At 43.1% G+C, this 26,502-nt stretch overlaps 2 protein-coding genes across 2 annotated transcripts in view; one reads left to right on the top strand and one right to left on the bottom strand.

The window, feature by feature from the left end:
• The window catches only part of ERICH1 (glutamate rich 1), a 173,779-nt gene extending 166,234 nt beyond the window's left edge, over positions 1-7,545 (bottom strand). Inside the window, exon 1 of the mRNA XM_068161349.1 lies at positions 7,431-7,545. Coding sequence (XP_068017450.1) covers positions 7,431-7,452 — 22 coding nt within the window. The 5' untranslated portion in view covers positions 7,453-7,545. The remainder of the gene's footprint in view (positions 1-7,430) is intronic.
• Positions 7,546-7,851: 306 nt separating this feature from the next.
• Positions 7,852-26,502, top strand: part of DLGAP2 (DLG associated protein 2) — an 818,859-nt gene continuing 800,208 nt past the window's right edge. Inside the window, exon 1 of the mRNA XM_068161340.1 lies at positions 7,852-7,930. Coding sequence (XP_068017441.1) covers positions 7,913-7,930 — 18 coding nt within the window. The 5' untranslated portion in view covers positions 7,852-7,912. The remainder of the gene's footprint in view (positions 7,931-26,502) is intronic.

Raw genomic sequence — 26,502 nt, 5'->3', positions numbered from 1 at the left:
AAAGACAACTGAAAACTTATGAAACCACCAGTACAGGAAATAATCTGCTGGGTTTGGCTGGGATACAGTGAATTCTCTTCAAAGTAGCTACTATGAGGCTACGTTTTGGCCTTGTGCTGAAATCAGTGTTGCTAATGCAGGATGAGCAGTGCTCACACAGAGACAAGGCTTTTTCTACTTCTCACACCATGCCACCAATAAGTAGGCATGAAGACAGGAGGGGTCACAGCCAAGACAGCTGACCCAAACTGACCAAAGGGATATTCCATAGCATAGGCTGTCATGCTCAGTATATAAAGATGGAGGAAGGAAGAGGAAGGCATTATGTTTGGAGTGATGGCATTTGTCTTCTCAAGTCATTGCTATGTGTGATGAGGCAGACCAAAACCACATGACAGCCATTTGGCAAGAGAGCTGCTTGGGACCGGGACCAGTGTGCTCGAGCTGAGAGGTCTCTATTTTGGTTTCTTTTTAGGGTGGGAAGACCTCGGCAGACAGTGAGGACTGGCAGGGTCATCTTCTCACGTGCCTGCTCGAGAGGGTGACGTCAGCACTGGGAAATTTAAATGCAGGAGAGCAAAGCTGCATGACCACCATTTGGCAAGAGAGCCTTCTGGCTGGATTGCAGCAAGCGGCACGTGCTGGGTCAGCCAACAGAGCACAGAAGCCTCTGTGGTAGCTTGGGCAAAATATAGTAGTCAGGTGGAATATATATATTTAACAACAAATAATAAAACCCCCCAAACTTAATTTCACCTCCCTGAAGAGATTGAGCCATGGTAACAACTTGGCCAAAGGCTACTAGAAAAATGGTAGGTACCCAGACAGAGCCAGTGCACAAGCATGCAGGTGTCCAGGCTGCTAGCTGCAGAGAGTGCTGAAGCCTGGCACTTGGAATGGAGGGTGAAGGAGACAACACCTGTATGAGGTGTGACCAAATGAATTATCTTCTCAATCTGGTGGCTGAGCTAAAGGATGAAGTATCAAGACTCATGACTATAAGAGAATGTGAAAGGCAGTTAAATATATGGGAGCAGGCTTTGCAGACCTCCCCAGTTGAGGGAGGCATCCCCGGAAACAGGGGGTAATGGATACAGGTCCCTTTTAGGAGAAGCATGGGGAATCCATCCCAGCCCTCTTTGCCTCCCCCGTTGCCCTTGCACAATAAGTATGAGGCCCTGCAGGTTGAGGGCAACACAGATGAGAAGGTAGAAGAGGAACCTTCTAAGGGGATGCCTAAAGCAAATCAGTCCCCACCAACCATCAGGACTAGTGCCATAAAGCAAAAGAGGAGGGTAATTGTTGTTGGTGACTCTCTCCTGAGGGGAACAGAGGGTCCTATATGCCATCCTGACCCATCTCACAGGGAAGTCTGCTGCCTACCTGAGGCCCAAGTAAGGGACATCACCCAGAGACTACCAAAGCTAATCCAGCCCTCTGACTATTACCCACTGCTGGTAATCCAAGCTGGAAGTGATAAGATTGATAAGAAGGGCACCAGGACAATCAAAATGGAATTCAAGGCCCAATTGATTGATGGGGCAGGAACTCAAGTGGTGTTCTGCTCAGTTCCCTCAGTGGCAGGGGTGTACACTGAAAGAACAGGAGAACCCATGGCATCAACAAATGGTTCAAGGGATGGTGCCAGCAGCAGAATTTTGGGTTCTTTAATCAAGGGGCAACTTTTACTGCACCTGATCTACTGGACCTAGATAGGGTGAATCTATCTAGAAAGGGCAAGAGGGCTCTAGCACTAGAGTTGGCAGGGCTAACTGGGAGGGCTTTAAACTAGGTTTGAAGGGGGTGGGTGATGAAACCAGTGTCTCTGGAGAGGAGAGAGTGGGACATAAACTAGAGTTAGATGAGCAATCAGCAGCCCAGCTGAAATGCATGTACACCAACGCACGCAGTATGGGTAACAAACAAGAAGAACTGGAAGTCTTGGTTCCCCAGGAAAACTATGATATGATTGCCATTACAGAAACGTGGTGGGACGATTCACATAATTGGAGTACTGCACTGGGTGGTGTCGAGGGTTGAGGGGAAAGGCCAGGCCTTCTCCCTCCCCCCGTAAAGTGAAGGGAAAGAAAATTGAAAGGAAAAAAAACACAGCCGGATTAGCAAAGGGATTGTGTGCTGTATTTACAAAGCAGTTTAGGGAATGCAGGTTTATATACAGAATTTACAATATTTACAATATATACACAGAAATATACAACAAAGTAACACAGAAATGAGATTCCCTTCCCCCGTCTGGAGGAAGGGTTTCCCCCTGTACCCCCTTCTCTCCCTTTTTTCCCCAAAGAGGGCTAGAAAGAGAGAAAAAGGAATAATTTGTTAATTAAAAGCAGAAATATGGTTAGAGCAAACGTGTTAGCAGAGGCCTTATCTTTTTCCAAGGTCAGTCTGGCCAAAAGCCCAGAAGCTGTGAGCTGTGGGAAGGAGAAAGTGCAAAACTGAAACTGAGTGAGACAAGTCTCACTGGGAAATCAAAACTGAAGGCAGTGCTTCTGCTTCTCCACCAATGAAATTAGTTTAGACCTGTCTTGTTTATAAAACATTCGGCCATGGTGTCCCTTTGTTAAAGGCACCGCCTCAAACGGTCACAGGTGGTTACAAGCTTTTTAGGAAAGGCAGGCGAGGAAGAAGAGAAGGAGGGGTGGGCCTGTATACTAGGGAATCTCTTGATGCCACAGAACTTGAGGTTGAGGATGAAAGGATTGAGTGCCTGCAGGATGGCCAAGGGATGAGCCAACATGGATTTAGGAAGGGCAGGTCCTGTATCACCAACCTGATGTCCTTCTACGATCAGGTGACCTGCCTGGTAGATGTGGAGAAGGCTGTGCATGTAGTCTACCTGGACTTCAGCAAGGCCTTTGACACTGTTCCCTACAGCAAACTCCTGGCCAAGCTGTCAGCCTGTGGCTTGGACAGCAGCACTCTGCCCAGGGTTAGGAACTGGCTGGAGGGCCGAGCCCAGAGAGTGGTGGTGAATGGTGCCACATCCAGCTGGCAGCCAGTCACTAGTGGTGTCTCCCAGGGATCAATGCTGGGCCTAATCCTATTCAATATCTTTACTGATGATATAGATGAGGGGATTGAGTCCACCATTAGTAAGTTTGCAGATGACACCAAGTTGGGAGCAGGTGTTGATCTGTTAGAGGGTAGGAGGGCTCTCCAGAGGGACCTTGACAGGCTGGACAGATGGGCAGAGTCCAACATGATGGCATTTAACAAGTCCAAGTGCCAGGTGCTGCACTTCGGTCACAACAACCCCATGCAGTGCTACAGGCTGGGGTCAGAGTGGCTGGAGAGCAGTCATGCAGAAAGGGACCTGGGGGTACTCGTTGACAGCCAGCTGAACATGAGCCAGCAGTGTGCCCACGTGGCCAAGAAGGCCAATGGCATCCTGTCCTGCATCAGGAATAGTGTAGCTAGCAGGAGAAGGGAAGTCATTCTTCCCCTGTACTCAGCACTGGTTAGGCCACACCTCGAGTACTGTGTCCAGTTCTGTGCCCCTCAGTTTAGGAAAGATGTTGACTTGCTGGAACGTGTCCAGACATGGACAACAGAGCTGGTGAGAGGTCTCATGCACAAGCCCTATGAGGAGAGGCTGAGGGAGCTGGGACTGCTTAGCCTGAAGGAAAGGAGGCTCAGGGGAGACCATATTGCTGTCTACAACCTCCTTTCAGGTAGTTGTAGATAGGTGGGGGTCAGTCTCTTCTCCCAGGCAACCAGCACCAGAACAAGAAGACAGAGTCTCAAGCTGTGCCAGGGGAGGTTCAGGCGTGAGGTGAGGAGAAAGTTCTTCACAGAAAGAGTGATTGGCCATTGGAATGTGCTGCCTAGGGAGGTGGTGGAGTCACCGTCCCTGGAGGTTTCAAAAAAGGATTGGACGTGGCACTTGAAGCCATGGTTTAGTTAGTCATGAGGTCTTGGGTGGTAGGTTGGACTTGATCTTGGGGGTCTTTTCCAACCTTGTTGATTCTTTGAAGCCCTGTTTTCCTAGAGATGGCTGAATGCCTGCCAGCCAGTGAGGAGTGGTGAATGAATTCCTTGGTTTGCTTTTCATGTATGCACAGTGTTTTCTTTACCTTTTAAATTGTCTGTCTCAACATGTTTGTTTTCTTACTTTTCCAGTTATCTCCTGCACCCCACCGGGGGGAAGTGAACAAGCAGCTGTGTGAGGCTTAAGTGCCAGCAGGGTTAAACCATGATACAAGCCTAACTTCTTATGGATTGCTCCAGAAATCTACTGATAACAAGATCAAAACTATTGTTGAGAGAAAGGCATCACACATTAATGGTTTAAAAAGATAACATTACCCCAAACCAACACACCAAACTGGCACACATCACCTCCTCCCCCATTTACCACTTCTATTAACACAAGCGCACACACACACCTGTCCTAAAAATATCTTGTTTAAATGCTCCTATCAATATCTTGTGAGCTATCTTATCTCACCACAGAGCAGACAAGAATTGCTTCAAAGTATCATTTCTAAAGAATAATCAACCCAAATCCAATCCCCTTCCCTCTCTCCAAAATCCAACCACCCACATAAAACACAGAAGCCCAAGGACTACATTATGTCAAGCTGCACATACTCAGTTCTGTGAGCATGGGCTACCCTCACAGACTTTCTAAATACAAAGCCAATGGATCTGTCATTTCTGCCTCTTCTCCCATTCTGGCCTCTCTCCTTGGCTAGATTTCTCATCCAGGCACAATGTTGAAGTCAGCAACAAAAAAATGGCCCAAGGCTCCCAACCAAAAGGTTTTAGTGATAGAGTAAGGTACATTTGCTCTAGTGAAACTTCTACACTTAATCATAAAAAACATGTATTTGGGATTTATTCCAATACAATCCAAATAAAATTTAGATCCTGGTAACATATAATAAATCTTTGGTCACTGAGAGCAACATACATTGCTAATTGCTTGGAGGTGGGAGCAAGATACCACTCCCAGAACAAAAGAAGTGTCAGGCTTCAAACTTAATTTCCAATTAATATTTCCCTTACTGATAATTATATAATAATGAAAGACAACCATCCTAAAAAAAAAAACAAACTGAGGTTTATTTTTTTTCCCAGAAAAAAGCCTCAATTTATTTCCAAAAATTATGCCAAGTTTAAAAACCAAAAATTTAAATAATAATATCTGTAAGAATCAAATTTGTCCTTAGAAAAAAAGAAAAAATAACAACAAACCAACACAAAACATTGGTGTGTTTTTCTACAAAAATGAAGCTGATTTAAAAATCCAAACCCAAATGAACAAAATCCTCCAAGTAAGGAGCTGCAATCTCATTTCAATCCCTACCACAAATACAAGCTTTCTGCCCCAAGCCCAAGCCATTTGACTAACCAGACAGAGAAAAGCTAGCACTCCTCCCTGCCATACTTTCACTGTTTAAAACCTTATGGTAATGTTGTTACCCATGAGCATCAATTTGCTGCATTTGATTTCCAGTTTAATTTATCAAATATGAAGCCTCTTTAGCACCACTAGATCATCCTAAGTAGGGCACACTAACTTTTCTATCACTTCTCATTAGCAGTTAAGGTTGATACCATGTACTATACCTACACCAGGATTTTACCTCTACCCTTCAGCAGCTGGAACACCACTCTATAACCCTACACAATGGTATTGTCTTAGGGCTTCACAAACTTTCAAAAGTGATGACTGAAGCTTTAAACATGCAACTGATGTTTAACAGATATGAATTATGGATCCAACTAAGAGAAGATAATAATCCTGTCAGAAGTACTTATATGACACCTCTAGTACCTCTAGCCCATGAACAACCTTGCACTTTCTCACTTACACCTGCCCAACACTTTTCTGGCAAACTGAAGGGCACTTTCACTTATCTTCACCACTGGTTTACTGTCTTTCAGCTGTTAACTATCTTGTTTATTTTGTATTATGGTCCAGTTCAATATAAAATAAAAAGCTTTAGTGCTCACTTGTAACACAGATAAAAGCCTATCTTTGACATCTTCAACTTACTCCTACATACAGGAGCAAAACCAATCTTTAAAAGATGCACCTAAATCATCCTTTCCAGCTCTTTTCTGACATACCTGTCTTGGTTTATTTTAATGTAGTTTTACGCAACAGAAAGTGAAGTTTCCATATATGCCATCAGCTGCAGAGACTGATCAGAGAAGGTTATAAATCCTTCCAATTTTGTTATTTCTTCCTGGCTGATCATGTGGCATCCCATCATCCTTGCAGCACTTTTTTTCAGAATCTGAAACCATCAGTCCTTACAGTGGCTGAAGAAAATGTGAATGATTTCTAACTTCACACATGTATTTATTTAGAAGGGAAATAACTCCTCTCAACTCTCTCCCAAAAGACATCAACTTGCAATTTGCTGGTCTTCCCCAAAGTAAGTCAAACTAGAAGCAAAATAGTTACTTCAACTGCCTTCTCCAATTCTCAAAATGAAGCTGCATCTAAAACAGAGAATACTAGTATGCTTTTATAGCTCCTCCAAAGCTATCACCAGCTGCAAACAGCCAGCTTAAACACTAGCCTTCATTGCTCAGTCTCACTCTCACACGTGTTATCCTCACAGAAATTATTCGAATTTCAGGATGCTGGAACCGTTCGAAAACTCAAGAGCCAGCCACAATCACTACAGGAGGCAAGCACTCAGCTCTACTTACCTCCTCTTAAGAATGCAACATCACTTCAAGAACTCCTGTACTTTGACTATTGCATCTTACAAAATACGAAGGTAAAACTAATACACTTAAGTTATACTTGGATAGAGGACTGTTTTTCTCAGAATCGTATCAACTCACTTTAAATAAAGCAAGCTGTGCATTTATTTACTAACAGCAACTAAGCACAGTGCATACACACACTGGAAAAAAAAAAAAAGGCATTATCCTTAAAACACTACATGATTAGACATCAACTGTATTTACTCTTCCTCCCCACTCACAGGCAGGAATACCCAGCATCGGGAAGCGACCCCGATGCCTCCGAAACAGACGGGTACAGGCCAGGAGCTCCGCGAAGGGCTCAGGTTATGGGGCCATGCTGCTGGCCGTGCGCAGAGGCTCACCTCTCTACACCCGCCGCTCTCCCAAGCCCCAGCCCAGCTCTTTCCCAGCTTCACCCCAGGGCACCTGCAGCGAGGAGACCCTGAAAGATACACCAGGCAGCCCACTATCGGGCTGCTCCAGTAACCCAACCCAGCTTCCCACCGCCCTCAGTCGCAGGGCAGGGCGCGGAGGGGAAAGTCACACGAGTTCCGCGGCGCGGCCGTGGGTAGCCACAACAGCACCGCACACCCGTCCCGAAACGCGCTTCTGCTAAGGAGGGCCGTGCACGGGACCGCTGACGGCAACACAGACGCCCCTGAAAGCTCGATGCCACTCAACCCGGCACGGCCACACCTTACCTTCCTTTCTGCTCAAGGCCATATCTCCACGGCGCAGAGGCCGCCCCCTACGAAGAACCCAACTAGCCCCGCTCGACCGCCAGCCCTCGCTCGCCCTTCTTCCGGCTCGCCTCCATACCTGTCCGTCACAGGACTGCAGGCACCCTATTGGTTGAGAAGTGGAGGCAGGGGCCGGGGCCGCCGCGCCATGTGGCCGTTCCCTCCCTCCCGCCGTGGCCGGCGCGGCGCCCGCGGCCACAGGTAGGGGGCGCTCGGCTGCACAAGTGCCGCTGGGCGCCGCCGCCGCGCGCGGGAGCGAGGGCGGCGGGGTGCGCGCGGAGAGGCGCGCGGGGAGCGGCGCGCGGGGAGCGGGCGGCGGCGGAGCCCCGGCGGGGTGAGCGGCGCCGGGGTGATGCTGGGCGCTCGCCGCTCCTCCCGCTCCCGCGTCTCCTTCTTCTAACCCGGCAGCCCTTCCGCACCCGCCGCGGTAATAATGCACTAGAATGTCAGCGCTGAAAAAGGTAGGGAGGAAGAAAGGAAGAAGTGGGGGCACGCCGTCGGGGCTGCGGGAGCTGGCTGGATGCCTCCGCTCAGGCAGGCGGAGGGAACGGGCTGCTGGTGCCGCGGAGAACCGCCGCCGTCGGGGAGAAATGGGTGCTCTGGGCAACGGGATGCAGGCTCGCCGGCCGCTCCGTCGGTGGTGGTGTTCTACTCCCATCATCGGCGCGTCCCCGAGCTGCACTGGGTCTCGCTGGTGTGAGGGTCTCATCTCGGCACAGCCCGGGCATGACAGTGGCGGGGCTGGGTACCCTGTGCCGGTGCGGGGCCACTGCAGGACTGGCACTGTCTGCAGAGTACGGGGAAAGGCGGCGGGGAGGGGGCGACGGAGGGACCTTCGGTGCGGCCGGTTTGTCCGGAGAGAGCGGCGGGGTGAGGAATGCTGCGCTCCGAGCCCCGGTACTGTTGGCGATTTACATTTTGGGAATTCCCGGGGCTGCCCCGACAGGAGAGGCCGGGGGCAGCCGGGCTGCAGCCGCCCCGCAGCTCCCTCCGGACAAACCGGAGGGTCCCTTTCCCTTGCCGGCCGCCATGCCGCGGAGGGCTGGGGTACGTTGGGGGGCACCGCGCTGCTCCCCCTGACCTCGCTCCTCACGGCGAGGCCGTAGTCTGGCATCCAAGGAAGGGTGGGCGGCGGGTCCGCGCCAGCTCAGCGCACCTGCTCCGCAGAGCTCGGCACAGCCGCGCGCATCTTCCACGCTGGTCCAGGGCGCCGGGGCGGTATGGGGCGGCTGTCCCTTGTCAGAGCGCTCCCGCAGTTCTTTGAAACGCCGTCTGCCGGGGACCATGACATAATGAACGGACACAGCGCTCACAGCGCGCCCCGGTCCGTCTCGCTTCCCATCGCGGAGCTGCCACCTCGGGGTGGGTACTGCCCCATCTGGGTTAGTCTCGGGGCGGGGGGAGCGGGGCAGTGGCGAAGGGCCTTTTCTTCTGCCTCCCCGCATTCTGCTGCCTTCGTAGCCTGGTTCTTACCCAGATCCAGCAGCGGTGCCGGCGCCATGCACCTTGTCAGTAAATAGATGCGTATGGAAGTGCTTCGGCCGCAACTTCTCTGAACTTACAAAGGTTTCTACTCCGCAGCGAGGAACCTTTTCTGGTTTCCGTGTGTGCTTCCTTACGGGACAGGCTTGCACCGTCTCAACGTGCCTTGGGAGCAAGATGTATGATACTTAAATCTCTTCCAAATTAAAGCACTTAAGGTGCATCAGGAGATGTGAGCCCCAGCATAAAGCTGTGAATCTCAAGTGCCCTTTTCAGTCCTAGAGTGTTTTGTCTAGATTTCGATCTGCTTCGGCGCAGCATTGCAAGAGAAGTGCTACCAAAATTTGAAATAGTCACTGCCTCCAGACATTTAGGTAGTGGGTGGCTGCAAATGGATATCGTGCGAGGAGGAAGGGTCTCGTCAGTGTCACTGTGCGCAGGGACAAGTGCAGATGACAGGAATCTGCTGTGGAGGTCTTAATAGCTGAATGCTGTGTGCTGCAGGTTGGGATGTGTCAGGAGAGAGTATTAGTTGTACTGGACTTATTTGAAAAAGCAACTCTGAGGTCGAGCAAAAGTGACACTATTTTATAACACATATTTATTTAAGGTATCAACCTTTCCCATCTCTGATTAATTTTATTTTTGTATTTTGTGTTTTATCTGGAAAAGAGGTAAAATGTGAAGAACAGAAGTTTTCTGTTTCTGTGCTTTAAGTGATATAGCAATTATACATCAAGTAATTTCCAGATGGTTTTACAAAGCACTTTCTTTCAGAATTACAAGTTTTAATTTTACCGTGTGTAGCTATTTTTACAGTGCTAACCAGATTCTGTCATTTATATTTGAAATGTTTGTCCATCCCCCATCATTTGGCATGCTTTTCAAGGTCTGGTATATGGTTAAAATGGATTCCAATGATGTCTAATAGTTTTATGAATTAAAATGTTATGCAATGAAGATTTAATTCTGAGTGCTGTGGTCAGACCCTGTATGATCTGACATAATATTCCTAAGTTAAAGAAACATTTATTACATCACTGTTCAGTTACAGAGTCAAAACTAGGACTGTCAAATCTCCTGATTCTATTTTAGATTATGTTTAGCTTTTCATTTTAGTACTATGAAGTGCTACTTCCTTTTAGTTACATGTGTATCTCCATTTAGTTACATGTACCTCTTTGTTAACTTTTAGAATTTCTGGTTCCTCTTCAGTGAGTTTCAATTTCTGATCCAAGCTGAAGTTACACTTAAGAGTGAAGATGTAAATGCTTTAAACAAGCATTTAACAACCAGGAAGCATATACTGCTTTTGACAGAGGTGTTGAGGAAAACGTGTTTTGTCCATGTAGTGTGTAATACTGCACAGTCAAGTCCAGATTTGATGAATTGGTGGTAATATTCCTAATGACTTAATGGGATCATGATTTCACATTTGTGTAGGGCAAAATCCCACCGGTGTGAATGGCGTCATTGTTGTGTGTGCCAACCTTTTAACAGAAAAAGTTACCAAATCAAGACATAAATGTCAAGGTCCATTATGGCTAACTAAAAACTATATTCTAATAAATGTCCATATATGAGGCATTTTGATATTAGTTGGTGTATGTGATAGGAGAAATGTATCCCTGAACAGGACTTCTATACCTGATCTTGAGGAAAACTTGGATATTTGATTTCCACTGTGTCTGAAGACCAGGTGGCATCCCATCTAGAGGGGAGGTACCTATGGCAAGCTCTGATGAATGTTACCTGTCCTTGTTAAGTTGCCACTTCACAGTTACCACAGTTTTCTTTTGACAGAGGATGTTTTAGTAGGAAATATTCATAGATGGAGTCTGAAGGAGTAAATTTCAGCTTGATTGAGAGCTTTATCTGGCTGAAACATGAACACTGGAGTAATTATTAGGATAGTTTTTATGTGCCTTAACAAAGGCAGTAAAATGTTGTTTTACACCTGCCTTTGGCAGGAGCTTTTTTCCTGTTGGCAATTACACATAGTCAAAACAATTTCCTTGTATAGCTGTGATAATCCTATGAGTAGTTTTGATAATGAGCATTGAAATAACTCCCATTTTTTTTCTTTTCCTGAGATATACCATTGGGAGCCCTTTCAAACTGCATCAGTCAAACAAAACCAGCTGTTTCAGTTCTATTCCACAAACAAGACAAGTCTTACTTGCTGCTTCAGTTCATCACCACAGTGAATTTGTTTATCTGGCCATGCCTGATGAATGAAAGGACCACTAATGCAGACAGTGTTAGCCCATCAATTATGGTTATATTTAAGAAGATTTAAAGTTCTTAGAAGTGTGTCATATACCACAAAAATATCCTACCTGAATCAAAAATAGTCTGCTAAATGGGTAGTTTTGTTTGAATAACTGGAGAAAAATACAAAAAAATTCATAGTCATCCACAGACCATATGGCTTCCTTACTTCTAGTAGAGAAATATCTCTCCGCATGGCAGATAAAGTATGTCAACAGCTATGATCAAATATAAGTAGAAGTGGGCATGGATGAATCAGAATCTCTTTGAAAGCAGACCTGTTGGAGACCACAACTTCTCATATTTTAGTCCAGAATTATACAGAATTACATTTCCCAAAAGGAATTACAGTTCATTGCAGCTACTTTCAGTTATAGGGACCAAAATGATTCATTAAAATAAGTACTCTTCTTGTGGTATTTATTTGAGAAATGTCAAGTAGCAGTTTATTCATTTAGTACACACTCAGTTGCGATGAGAGGATGGAAATCACTGCAGTTGGATTTCTCAATCAGTGTTTCTATGCATGCATATTTGGTCTCACTTTGCTTTTATCTGTTTCTCACTGTACTTTCTTCTGTGCATAAAATTTACTTATCTTCCATATGTTTTCATTCCACATTTGTCACATTTCTCTCTCTTTGGCAGTTTTGAAAATGAGCAACAAACAGCTTTCGGTATGACACTGGCCTTTATAACCATATATTCTAACGACCTAAAAAGGCTTTCTGTCCACTTTTGGCAGTAAATACAGTATACACCCGCAGATAGCAAAGATGCATGAGGTATAGCATAGATAAAGGCATTTATCTCACAAAGGGAATCAGTGTCTATTGTGTTCAGCAGATGCTGCTACCACCGTGTGTAGGCAAAGTAGATAAATTGACAATAATGAAATGTCAAAAATACAGTTAAATACAGAAATCAAACAATTCAATAATTTAGAGATTCAGACTGCACATATGCACAAATAACAGAGAAATATATACCAGGGCTATAGCTCCTCATTTTGGGTCCATCATAGCTGCTCCTTCTCTACCCAGCATCTTTCCATCACTATCAGTTTTGTATCTTCCATCTTAAATACTCTCTTTAAAGGGAAATTTGTAGAGTCAAAGGAAAGAAGAGCATCCTAAGGTTGTGAGATTAACCTGAGCTCAGTTTGAACACAAAAAGTAGTTGCAATCTAAACTTTATTCTAGCAAATGTAAGGGTTAAGTCTTGAAAATAAAGTAGAAAACAGGAAAGCATAGAACTAAGAAAGATGGAGAAATTGGATGCCAGTCTTTTGAGTAGTGGCTGTTTAAATACATAGTGGTCATGTAAATGACACATATTCCATCTTGGAATCTGAGAGGATGTTTGAACTGTGTGCAGCCTCTGGAATACTGCCTTTCAGAATGCACAAATCTCCTTCAATGCCCTGGAGAGATGGCAGGGCAGTATGGAGCATGTAACAGTATGGGGCAAAACACTTCTTAGTACCATGCACTTATTATCTTTCTTCTTTTATTTAGGTGATACTGTATTTTCAGTAATTCCTAAGGTGTGGGAGAGAATGCAAATTAATTGTTTATGTTTGTCTGGAATTTAATTGTCCTTAGCATGCTGGGTTTTTTTGATGTTTTAATTTTCTATATGAGATTTATTTTTGTGCCTTGGAGGTCAACCGAATTAGTTTCCTGTGATTCTTTACTTCTTGACAGCATGACTTTCATTGTGAAACTTGATCATACTTTAATAATGTTATGCAAATGACATAAAAATATCAGCAAAGTCTACAGTGTTTCTCCTAGTTCTACATCTGGAGAGGCTGGTGACTTTTCATGAAATCGTATGTGGTGTTATTAAAGAATCAGGTAATCAACTTAGCCTTTAAGGAAGTTTTGTCCAAATCATTTCACTCTTGCATGGTCATTTTTGGAGCTGGTGCAGCTGGAGGGGTACAGAAGAAGTAAGTTATTGTATTATTGTGGGTTTTAATGGCAGTGAGAAAAGTAAAAAGTAGAAAGAACTTTGTAGCTTCCATGGTTGCCTTGTAGTGTCACAAGTAGGCTATAAAAATAATGCTGAACAAATAGCTTAATTCAACAAAAGTGGGAGTTTACTTTTGACCATTTTTTCCTCTGAATGGCAGACAGTAGAGGAGAGAGACTCTCAAATAGTTGCAACTTCTTTTCTTTCTCATAAGAGTAATCTAAAAATGGGGTGAGGAAGGATAAACCCCCAAAGGATCTTCCACTTTCACATTCTTACTGACTTATAGGTTTATAGTGCTTCTGCTTTTTTCCCATCAGTTTTAATAGGCTGAGAAATAAAAATGTTAAACAGCATGGGCATGGCTCTTTCACAAAACACAGATTATTTAAACTGCAGTATACTGTGATTTGTAGATCAGGATGGTTTTATCACAAGTATCTGCAATTCATAGCATTATATACAGAAAATGCAGCATTACTTTTGCTGCCAGTTGTGAAATGTATTAGATTCTTCAGCATCTCCCATCTCCATGCAGATCAGGTTTTATTCATTACACAGGTGAGTATAAGAAGTGAGGTGTTTCAAAATAAATTATTTTGATAAAATTGAAGAGGGATGCAATTATTTGTGATCTCCTGTACTTGTATGAGAATATCATTGGTAAGTAATTTGCTAACAATTTTTTTAAATGGTAATTTAGAATTTACTGCTCCAAAATCATGGCACTTCTGAAAGAGAAATCTTGTCTCTATGTTTTTTTTTCAGCCTTATTCCTCCTCCTGTAAAGTAATACATCCTTATATTTTGCTGACCTTTCTTAGGAAAACTGGAACTATCTACACTTCAAGATTTCAGCTGCAATGAGATTTAGAAAGTTATATATTGCTTCATGAATTCAAAGGCACATACAGTGACCTTTGAAAATAATGAAACAGATGACCAAAGCATTATAATAGATCTAAATAGTTAAATTTAATAGTTCAAAGATACATTATCTTTCTTTTCAAATTAAAAACTGATAGATTAATTTTGGATGTTTCCCAAAGTTTTTATCTTTTTCCTCCCTAAAAATGTTTCTCTACAGCTAAAATAAATTGTTCAAGGTTGCGTAAATCACTGGAAATATTATTATATCCACCAATAAAAGATCTCCTATAGTAATGTGTGTTCATTCTTGAGGTAATTTATAGTGCAATTAATGTTCTTTTATATTATTGGCTTTTGATTTTTTTTTCTAATGTACATTTCATTATTTTAATGATTGTATTTCAAAATAGCATTTTCATTTTATGGTGCTTTTGGAGATTGTACATTCCTTAGTAAATGTCACATCATGTACATTAATATTTTTAATACATGCTATGCATATACATGATTTAGAGCAGGGTGGACGTCACTCTGAATTACTCCTTGTCATGGGTAACTTATGAAAACCCATTTTTTTTGCTAACCAGTGTCAGGTATCTGATCAGTTCCCTATAATTTTCAAATTTTTTTAACTTTCCAAAATTGTCATGGATTTCTGTCCTAAAGATCATGCAGAAAGAGCGAAATGCAAATCTGAGAAGTGCAGTGTTGTGATGGATTACGCCCATCCTGATAGCAGGCAGGGAGGGCTTGTGAGAGCCTTGCCCTCCCTGGAGGGGGGTTTCCCCCCCTGGGAAACTGAATTAGTCTGTTCCACTCCCCCTCCCTGTCCAGCAAGCCTATAAAAAGGAAGACACTACAGCCATTGGCTCTCTTTTGCTTCTGCCTTGCCTGGACGAGAGGACTGAGTCACTACTGGCTTTCTGCTTCTCTGCCATGTGGTCAGGCCTGGTCTTTCCTCCTTGCTGCATCTTCAAAGGACTGTTGGTTTTGTATATATATTCTTGCTATCTATCCTTGTTCCTTACCCTTGTGAACCCTTCCTGTTGTTATCTATATCTATATTGTTTAAAGAAAATTTTTACCTCTCTACTTCCAAACCAACTCCAAATTATTTTTCGGTAGATTTACCTCCTCCTTTTTTTTCTTATCCCAATTTCTTTCCTTTTTTTTTTTTTTTTTTTTAGGAGAGGGAGAGGGAAAGTGGGGGAGGGATTCTCAGTCTTGCCTTCCCACCTGAGCTCTTAAATCCCAGTTAAGGCTCAAACCACCACAAGTGTACATCAGGATGTAGAATGCTGCTTTCATCAGTAAAATGGAAAAGTTTTGCCTCTACAACTGTATCACACTCAGACTGCAATCAGGAGCTTTCCTTGCATATTCTTGTAGGTAACATTATAGCTCGAACAAGTGATGTAATACTTTTTGTTTGTTTGTTTTCTTTTGTTTTCCAGAAAGATAACAAACGCCTTTTCGAAGCTGTCTTTCATAGAATATTTTCTATGTGGCTATTATTTTTTTGAACTTACACTCTGTTATTCTGAAATCATGGTATGCATCCTAATTTGATGGATTTGATTTCAACTGTTCGAACCACTGTCCATCTGTTACTCTACTGCACATACATGGAAACTGAAACTTAGCAAACTAGTGTGATGCCTGACAATCAAGAGAGTGTGTGAAGCCTTACCGTCTGATTACAGTGTTGAAATGAAAATTAGCATTTTGCTTCACTGCTTGGAAGATCTGTTGCACTAACATTTGTGCTTTCCTGCAGTTCTTAATGTTGCAGTTTATCAGCCTAAGGGTGAGCAGATTCAAGAGCAAGCCCAGGCTAATGCTGGATAATGGAAGGGTTTAGGGAAACACTGTGGTACTGATTGGCACCAGAAGAAAAGGAGACAAATGATCAAGGATATAGGTGAAAGTGTTTGAGTATAACAGTGAAGAGATCCTAACAGAGCAGTACAGAGGGTAACTACTTCAGTTATCTTGTAAGGAGCAAGATCTATAGTGTCTCTTTCCTGAGGTATTGTACATGTTTCACAAACTGCATCATGAAAGACTGACAGACTTAAATATTGTTACCTGTACAAGATAAAAGTGCACAGACTATAGAAACAGTCATCAGAGTCATGTAATGCATTTTGATATGTGAAAATGTATGGAAGGAGCTCAGCTGATGTGAGGTAGCTGCCAGGCTCTGTTTGTAGAGTTCTTTACTGGCAAAACAGGTTACCCACAAAATTGGATGTGACCATTTGGGGTAGTGCCTTTAAGAAAGGGACAGTGCTGGGACACTCTGGCTGAATATTTAGTAAACAAAGACAGGTCTAAACGAATTTCATTGGTAGATTGGTAGAACGCAGCTTTAAGCTTTAGTGCAGTTGGAATTTTTTCTCAGTTCGTTCCTTTCCTTCTCCCTTTTCCAGCTTGCCTGCTTCTGGGCACCTAGCCAGAGCGACCTTGGATAAGATAAGCACTAATCCTGCATCAATTCGCATGAGGCCTACTAAAACCATTCTTCCTTAATAACTGCCTTTTTCTCTCTCTAACCCTTTTTGGGAAAAAGGGAGGTAGGGGGAGAGAGAGAGTGGGGTACGGGGGGGGGGAACCCTCCTCTGTCCGGAGGAGGGAATTTCGTTCCTGTATTTTTTTTTCTTCTTTGCTGTATATTTCTCTCTATATATATATATTGTAAATACTGTATATATTGTGTATAAATAACCTGCATTTTTCACATTGCTTGTAAATATAGCATCCCTTTTGCTTCTCCGACTGAGTTAGCTGTGGTTTTTTTCTTCTTTATGGGGGAGGGAAAGCTAGGCCTTCTCTCTCAACCCACTACATTGGCTAACTTGTCAACAAAGCAAAACAACCCAGGAAGTAATTTACTGTAAGAAAACTCTATCCCACTCTATTTCCTTTATATAATTCCACATAATGATAAATAAAATTTGTTTCTATTTCAATATCTTTCATGAGGTTGGTCTAAGTTACCCTGAAGAGCTATTTTCCTCTTGTCATGACTTGCCATATAAGAGGCATTTCTCCAGACCAATGGAATAAATTTTTCCTGTTTCTGAATTTGGAGTACAAGGAACAAAGTATTTTTGATACACAGGTTGTTCCCCTGTGAATTCTCTTCTGAAAGACATCAGTATGATCATTAATCTTTATTTTTTTCAAAGCAAAACATAAAAATGTTTTCTCCAGCCTTGTTTTCCCTTCATAAATAAGTCCAGCTCTTGGAATCACTACCATGGGTGAAATATCACTTGAAAGATCTGCAAGAATTACCACAGTAAACAGCAACGTATGTGCATGCAAGATATCCCAGTTAGGAAATAATGATGGATTCACCGAAATACTCTTCACTAAAAGCTTATTGAAGCCTTCCCTTTAAAATTGAATCTATGAAATTTACTTTCTGTCTAGTACTACTAATTTTTTTGGCTCTAGCTACTAATGGTGTGTGGTTTGATTAGAGGATTTCATGGTATTAACTGGTTGTTTTCCCCTCTATTGTTTTAACACAAATCTGTGCCAACCTATTAGAAATCTATCTGTCTAAACCTATTAGAAAAATCCATTGTATACATAAGCAATAAATTGTGATTATACCCAAGAATTTCTATACCTTCCACAAAAGGTAGTGCAGAAAGAGTTCAGATTGCAGATGCAACAGTAACTTTTCAACATTTTTAGTATCCTTAGATTTCACATAATTTAAGAATAATTTAAAAATTCTCACCAGAAAAAAAAAGTGACTGAAGTATAGTAAAATACAACAAAAAAGTGTAAAATCAGGAGATAATATAGAATTAACAATACTAAGGAATAGCAAATTAATATCACAGTCATTATGAAGATGAAAGTAGTAATAATTTCACTTTTTTCCCATATGCAGGCAGTAAGTTGTTTATAAATATATGGAAAAAATCATTAACTGAAAGTCTAAAACAGAACAGGACTGAATGCTGTGAAAATTTAAATATGATGTATCATGGAATCATCGAATAATTTGGGTTGGAAGGGACCTCCAAAGATCATCTAGTGTAACCCTCCTGCAGTGAGCAGGGACATACTCCTTTAGATCAGGTTGCCCATGTGACTTAAAATTTATATTTTGAAATCAATGAAAAGAATCTCCTGGAATGTTGCCTGTCCTCACCAGGAAACAATGACATCTTTCTGAATTTCCTTTATAATAACATTTTCATTGGGGTTTTTTGGTGGTTTTTGTTGTTGTTTTTTCTTCTCCCCACAGCAGACTACCCAGAAATTTTGTCAGGTGCTGTAGGGGAATTTGTTTAAAAATACCCTCCAAGTATGTTTGTTCCTGAACCTGGGTCCTTCACATAGTTTCTTGGTGCAGGGAGTGAAATCTGTTTCCATTTGGGGTTTGGTCCCAGCAAAGATTGCAGACTTTCTGTTGCAGGCTGGCAGTTACCTGTGCTGACATATAATATCATTTGAGTGAATTGAGGGGTGAAGGAGAAAGCATCCTCACTTTTGATAGGAAGCATTTTGAGAGCACTGGCTTGTGTTAGCATCTAAACGCAGTTGCACTTCCATTAGGGCTCAGCATCACTTGCAATGCCCATGAAGACCTGGCTGGTACAACAGAGAGTGGCTGGTGTCCAGTTCAGAGACCCCTTCTTCCCTCTCAGGGAGTACCAGCTGCCCAGGATGCCCTTTCCCTGCCCCTGCTGCAAGGCTCAAAGCCATGTTAGGGATTCTACGTAGTCACCTTTCTGTACTTTAGCCATTGCTCCAGAAGAGTCCCATGTAGCCCACATGCCATATCTGCCAACTTGATACCCTCAAGTATCTTGAGGTTTCCCAAATAACATCAAGCACCCATTTGCAAGGAACCGAATCCTGCCTTAGGCATTTGTTGACAGCACACCAAAGGGACATGTCTGTGAGGCTGTACTGAACTAAACACTGACTTTGATAGAAACTACTTCACTGGAAAATACAAATTGAAAACTAATGGATCCTAGGGATTTAAATGCAGTTGTCTTTGTTATTTGATATAATAAATGAGCACACATGAAGTGCTCTCCAGGTAGGCTTGGAGAACATTGTGTTGCCTGTGTGCAAATCTGAGCTGTCAATTGTTCAGACCTCAGATTGTTTGTATTTGATTTTCACAAATTAGTGTACTTGCTGATGAAATCCAGCCATCTCAAATACTGGAACTGTTTGGATTCAGCCATTTGAATTAGAGGTGAACAAAGGTTTTGCCACTGACTTCAGAATGGGTCTTTAGGTGGCAGCTGGTAAAGGCACATCTAAGCACATGGATTGTTATAAGCAGAGCTTTTGGGTTTAGCATTGTATTGGGGCTGTTATACTTCAGTTGTTTTCCCCATAGCCTTGTTCAGAAGGAATTACTTGATTATATTAACTTTAAGGGAAATGTGCTTTAAAAAAAAAAATAACCACCTGATTTGGACAGAGCAAATATGAGATTTTTAAGTCTTAAAGAGTGAAGGCTGCCTACATGAGAAGCTGTATTTTTGGCTTCACTATGTTGTTTAAGAGCAGTTAATCTATGTTGTCATTTATGTTGTTATGGGAAAGTGAGAAACAGCATATTCCTTCTGGTCTTGCTCTTGTCAGAAAAATAGTGAAACACTGGCCTGGGATATATGGTTACTGGTACCTAAAGAGAGTGCATCACCAAATTACTCTCCCTCAACTTTTCAGTCTCCTTGGTTTGACGACTTCCCCTTCCATTGATGACCACTGATGGTGTGCCAGATGCCCAAGGACATCACCACATGAGGTGCCGTAGCAGCACCTGCCCTACTTCTGCCCTGCTGATGAATGTATGACCTCTGGGGTGTGCGGCTGGCTGTATATTGTCTGCAAGTTGGCAAGTCCGTGTTTCTGTGGTGTGAGTGAGTTGCCTCTCTTTGAACATGCTGCAAACTGCCCCAGTCACTGGCACTGTGGGAATTTGTGAAGTATTTTGTGTCATTCCTCTGCTATCATCAGAGAAAGCTGAAGGAGGTGCCTGGGGTGGTGGGTCACCTGATTGCTGCCTTCTCCATCTATACTAATGCTGAGCAGCATGTTGCATTTCACCACCAAACCACAATTAAAAGCTTTAAAACTTACCCCACAGCTCAGACACTGACCAGCTTTCAGGAAACAGTTTAGGAAGACCACAGTCAGCACTGCTCTCTGCTTATCTTCAGTTAGGACCAAGAAAGGGAACAGATGTAGTGTTTATTCTGAACAAGGCTGCATGTGCTTTCCCATAATTTTTAGAAATTTCCTTTGAAAGAGCTGACAATGCATTATCTATTTTAAATACTGCTTCAGAAGATGAAAGTATTTTTGGTCTAGATGAAATCAATAAGCAGTATTAGATACAAGGTAAGGTTTAAGTGAGCTAAAAAGATCAAATGACCCTCAGTGTTTATCATATGTGTCAGACCTGCAATGACCAGGGCTCACCAGGGCTGAGTAGAGGGGGAGGATCACCTCCCTCGACCTGCTAGCCACACTTCTCCTGATGCAGCCCAGGATCTGATTGGCTTTGCGGGCTGCAAGTGCACATTGAGAGCTCATGTTGAGCTTCTTGTCCACCAGCACCCCCAAGTCTCTCTCCTCAGGGCAGCTTTCCAGCCAGTCACTGCCCAGCCTGTATTTGTGCCTGAGATTGCCTTGACCCAGATGCAGGACCTTGCACTTGCTCTTATTGAACTTCATGAGGTTGGCTTGTGCCCACCTCTCCAGCCTGTCAAGGTCCCTCTGGATGGCCTCCCTTCCCTCCAGCGTGTCTGCTGCACCACACAGCTTGGTGTCATCAGCAAACTTGCTGAGGGTGCACTCAATGCCACTGTCCATGTCCCCCACAAAGATGTTGAATAAGACAGGTCCCAGGACTGATCCCTGAGGGACTCCGCTTGTCACTGGCCTCCACTGGGACATGGAGCCATTGACAGCCACTCTTTGGGTGCGGCCATCAAGCCAGTTCCTTATCCATCTAGTGGTCCACCCATCAAACCCATGTGTCACCAGTTTGGAGACCAGGATGTGGTGCGGGACAGTGTCGAAGGCTTTGCTCAGGTCCAGGTAGATGACATCAGTTGCTCGCCCCTCATCTATTAATTTTGTCACCTGCTCATAGAAGGCCACCAGGTTGGTCAGGCAGGATTTGCCCTTGGCAAAGCCATGCTGACTGTTCCCAATCACCTCTTCACTATTCTTCTGAGCCAGTAGTGCCTCCAGGAGGATCTGCTCCATGATCTTTCCAGGCACAGAGGTGAGACTGACTGGCCTGTACTTCCCTGGTTCCTCCTTCTTACCCTTTTTGCAAATGGGGGTAATGTTTCCCCTTTTCCAGTCTGTGGGGACTTCCCCAGACTGGCATGACTTTTGAAATAGAATAGAGAGGGGTTTAGCAACCTCATCTGCCAGTTCTCTCAGTACCCGTGGGTGTATCCCGTCGAGTCCCATGGACTTGAACACTTTCAGGTTCTTCAGGTGATCACGAACCTGATCTGCACTTACAATGGGCAGTTCTTCCTCCCCGTCCCTGGCTTTGACTTCCATAACATCAGGAGTGTGGCTAGAGGCCCTTGCAGTGAAGACTGAGGTAAAGAAGTTATTAAGTACCTAATATATGGTCTTCCCAGAGCCTTCTATTTTTCCAGGCTGAACAGCCCCAACTGTCCCATCCTGTCCTTGTAGGAGAGGAGCTCCAGCCTTCTAATGACCTTCATCACCCTCCTCTGGGCCTGTTCCATCAGGTCCATGCCCTTCCTGTGTTGAGGACTCCAGAGCTGGACACAGTACTCCAAGTGAGGTCTCACTAGAGCAGAGTGGCAGAATCACCTCTCTCAATCTGTTGGCTATGCTTCTTTTGATATAGACCAGGATACAGTTTGCTTTGTGGGCTGCAAGTGTACATTGTTGGTTCACATTCAGCTTCTCATCCACCAGTATCCACAAGTCCTTTTCTACAGAGCTGCTCTCTATTTCATCATCCCCTGGCCTGCATTGGTACCAAGGATTGCCCCAACCTAGGTGCAGGACCTTATACATTGCCTTATAAACCTGGACCTTGTTGTCCCTGACTTCCTCAGGGGCATCAGGCTACCTTCCCAGTCCTGGTTTGTGCAGCCCACTGCAAAGTCAGGTACTGGTAAAATCCCAGTTTGCACCTCCCTCACCTGCACTGTTATGAAGTCTTTGGTACTGGTATTGCATGGCTGAGCTCTGTGGGCACTGGGGTGTAAAACGATGTTCCTGCCCCTCCTCTCACAGCCAAAGGTCTCGGAACAGGCTGGATTTTCCCAACAGAAGCTTTTTAAAGTTTTTAACTAAAAAATAATTAAGCCATTCATAGTTAACTTTTTATCTTCCTAATGCTCTCTCTTTGCTGTCTCCTTGCCTCACCATTATAATTCTGATGTTGTTTCTTTCATTTGCTGTATTAAATATTTCTGAATTAAATAAGAACATTGCTTTCATCTGTGGGTAATGCTGATCCCATATGTACGCTACTAGGAAGTGTTGCCTAGCAAATTCTGTGACTCTTGATTAAATTCTTGATTCTTTTTATAACTTGCATCTGTTATTTCTCACAGTATTTGATATATTTTACATGCTTTTGTCAATTTGATTTCACAGGAGGTAAACTCATGGACATGGTTCATTCTTTGAGGCTTTGGTTGCCGGATATGAGGTTGACCTGATTTAATATGCATTGTAACTGCCTCTGTCTGGTACTTGGTTCTCTGTGCGGTGAGGGGAGGGAGGTTGGCAGCTCTGATGATGTCAGGCAGGTTGGCTGCATAACACCTGGGAAGTTCTGGCTATGTCAACACTGGAGCTTGGGGTAACTGACTCAGAGGTGGAATTCTGTTGTGAATGATGTATATATTGGTGTGATGAGTTTTGTAAGGGAAATCCATAGGCAGCTTCGGTTTTAGTACATTCAGGTAGATTTTTAGCCATACTGTTAAACCAGTCTTGAAGGAATTAATGTTTTAACTGTAGTTTCTCACTGTTGCTAAAGATGCTTTTAGGAAAAATTAGCATCTGTGCATAAAGCCATCAGGGCTGCAGTTGAACTCACTGTTCTCATTCACTGAAATCTGCAGGAAGTTGAAAACTGTGTCATGACATTGCATCAGCTTTGAAATATATGTCCTGCCTCATGCACACTTTTTTAATAGATGATAAAAGTCTAATTTGGAATAGTTCCACACAGGAGCAGGCTTGGGGTTTTCACCTCTTTTTCTTTTTAATAAATTATAAGTGTATTTTTGCCTAGTCTCCCAAGATGCTTAGTGATTCTATCCCTTGCTGAGCAACAGGAGATTATATGCAACTGAGAAATTAAGCTGATCTGCCACTATGTGTGCAGTAAACTTCAGCATCCTATGGTATTTCAAATGCTTTAGATTATTTCTTATGTGGCTTTTTGCCTTTGGTAACTCAAGACTTTCTTGTCTTGTATATATGACAAAATACTAATCCAGCAATGGATGAGTCCCATTCCCATAAACTAACCTCTGCTATTTGACCTATAAATCTTATTCAAGATTCTCACTTGAAATCCAGACAACACCCTGTTTTCATACATCTTCTGTGCCTGATTGAATCTTTGAACATGCATCACTAATGTTAATGAACCAACATCCATGTCCTGAGGACCATGATTGGCAAATCATGTCTACAAGCTCTTAATGAGTCCTTTATTGACCTTCTACTACTGAAATGTCACTTTGGTTTTATGAAGCTCAAATGCTTGAAATGTGAGAATCTGATGTCTGTGGCAACCTTCTCATCAGAGTAAAACTAGGCAGTATGAACATAAGTCAAATAATGTAATAACCAGAGTAACAATATCTCATAATTATGGATCACTGAAGTTTTAAAATGTGTTTTGCAAATATTAATTAACATCACAACAAAGCAAAGTCTGTATTATTATTGTGTGTCCAAGTTTGCGAGAATGAGCACTGAACAAAAACTTCCTGAGGCCCTTGGAAAAATCATTCATTCTGCTAACTTCTATTATAGCTGGGTAGTGGAGCTGCTTCTGTATTCACTGGGTAGCTCGGGTGCTTTGCTAGCTGGGAGGGTATTGCTATCTAAAATGGCAAATGTAGGGGTGTTTTTGCAGCCAAAAAGAATGTAAATAGGGACTTAGTGCATATTTCTTACTTGCATTTATCACAATGTGTGGAATTCATACAGTGCAGATGTCTCAGCTTGGTGCCCTTGTATTTACAGTCACTGGAGATCAAGTCAGTGTAAAGTGCAATTAATCTCATTCTAAAGAAGGTATCTAAATAGCTCAGACTGCAAAGAATACATGGGGGTGACAAGTTCAGATGTAGGAGAACTGAATCTCATACTACCTGTTCCGTGGGCAAAACTGCTATGATTTTGTCTTGAAAAATACACATTTAACTTTACTGAGCCACAGTTAGCACACCAGATGTAGAAGTGCCTTAGAATAAGTCTGTTCTAAGCACAGATTTTCATATCAGAATTTTCATTTGTTTAAAAATACCAAATAACTGTTTCATCATTTTACAGAAACAGGAGGCCAATACCCATGATATCTGTCAGTTACATGGAACAGCGAGCGAAGCAATGAACGAGCTTTTGCGGTGGAAGACTGAGGAAAACCTGTAGGACTTCTTAATTTCTAGGACTTACACATTCTTCCTTAATATGATCTCTTGGAACTTAGTGCAAGTTCCCCACTCTCATGCAATGTAGACGACGGAGATTGGGAATCAATACGGCTGACCAATGTGATCGAGTATTGTTCCTTTATTGTTCCAGTGTTGCAGGCCGATGGTGCAGGCCTGAGGTGCAGGCCTATGGAGCAGGCCTGTAGTGCAAGTATAGCACTGTAAAGTGTAGAAGAAACAGGAGACAGGAAAGGCAGAAGTGCGTAGCAAGGCAACTGCTACAACTTATATAAACTCGGAGTGCCTTGTTGGCATAGCTCCATTGGTTCCCTCTGAGTGACCACACATTGCACTATTACAGATTATTGGTCCAACTACTAATGACACAACGAGGTTGTTGATGCAGGTGCATGTCCTGTTGTCCCAAGATAACTGTCCATGTTTATAGCTACCAGTGTCTTGTTTTAGTTACATGCTGCAGGCACAGCACTGTTTTGCTCCACTGCTAGCTGGCTCTGCATTTATGCTGAGCATGGCCTACCATCATGTCAGGCTCTAGGCCTGCACTGCCAGATTGCTCACACTGCTCGTCGCTGGCATTGCCACAAATCCCCCTTTTTGTTTTTGTGAGCAATCTGGTCATGGGAGTTGTTCTCATCCCATACAAGATGCTACTGCAAACACAGAAGCAAGCAAGGTAAAGCTAAGCTGTGTAGCAAAAGCAAGAGTTCTGTAGTGCAGCATGTCTAACAGACTGGTGTAACCCATACGAGGCACAAAGCTTAAATTGAACTACTTACAATGCTCTACAGAGCTGGCATAATACATGGTCAAAGATAACAAACATTGTAAAGAAGAACTTAGATCTTAACAGTTCCGATCTTTACATTTCACTCCTTTTATTGACAGAGAAGACTTGATTATGCCTGAATGCATTGCACACAGAGATTGAGGCACAAATGCAATCCTTAGCACTGTCTTTTGAAATCTGCTTTAGGATTATGTTGCATCTTTATTTTCTCTAGGATGGTCAAAAATCATGAATTGTTTAATAGTAGCAAGATTTCCTTAATCTGTAAAGGCAGATCTGGCCAGGCTCTAGCTTCACAGACAGAAAACTTGCAGGCAAGCAGCAAGAGCAAAAAGAGCTTTGTTGCATTGCCCAATATAAAATTACACATAATAATGTGTTTTTGCTCATCCTAGTAATGCTGATCTCTTAATGTTCACACAACAGTAAAGCAGTCACGACACTCAGTTATAAGTTAGATGCTTTCTGTTGACATCTTGGTTTATCGTGACAGTCGTTGAGGTCAGTGCTAAGCAGGTTTGCTGATCGTCATTTTCATGACAGTTGTGCCGTGTTTGTGCTGTCTTGTGGTGAAAGGGTTACAGCACATTGCAAAGTTGATGTTTCTAGGGTTACAACACTTGCTAGGGTTGATATCTCTAGGGTTACAGTACTTCTAGGATTGATGTTTCTAGGGTTACAGCATTTCTAGGGTTGCCATGAGCTAATTTTGTTCTATGCAACCACAATATTCAGTCCTAATTCACATGATGCTGTGGTACATTCTTCTGAGTGATGCTGTTTGATCCCAGATTATCATAGCAGTTATTGTGATCAATGTTCGACTGCATGGGAAATGCTGTGTCCTCGTGGTCTTGATTCTTCTGCCGTTGTTTATTGCGATGATTGCAGTTAGCAGAAAAGAAGGCTCGAGGTGACCTGATCGTGGCCATCCAGTATCTCTTTT

The sequence above is a fragment of the Melanerpes formicivorus genome, unplaced genomic scaffold (assembly GCF_026170545.1).
Source record: "Melanerpes formicivorus ecotype bairdi unplaced genomic scaffold, bMelFor1.0.p_v2 SCAF_57, whole genome shotgun sequence".
Classification (NCBI taxonomy): Eukaryota; Metazoa; Chordata; class Aves; order Piciformes; family Picidae; genus Melanerpes; species Melanerpes formicivorus.
This window is presented reverse-complemented; position numbering and strand designations above follow the sequence as displayed.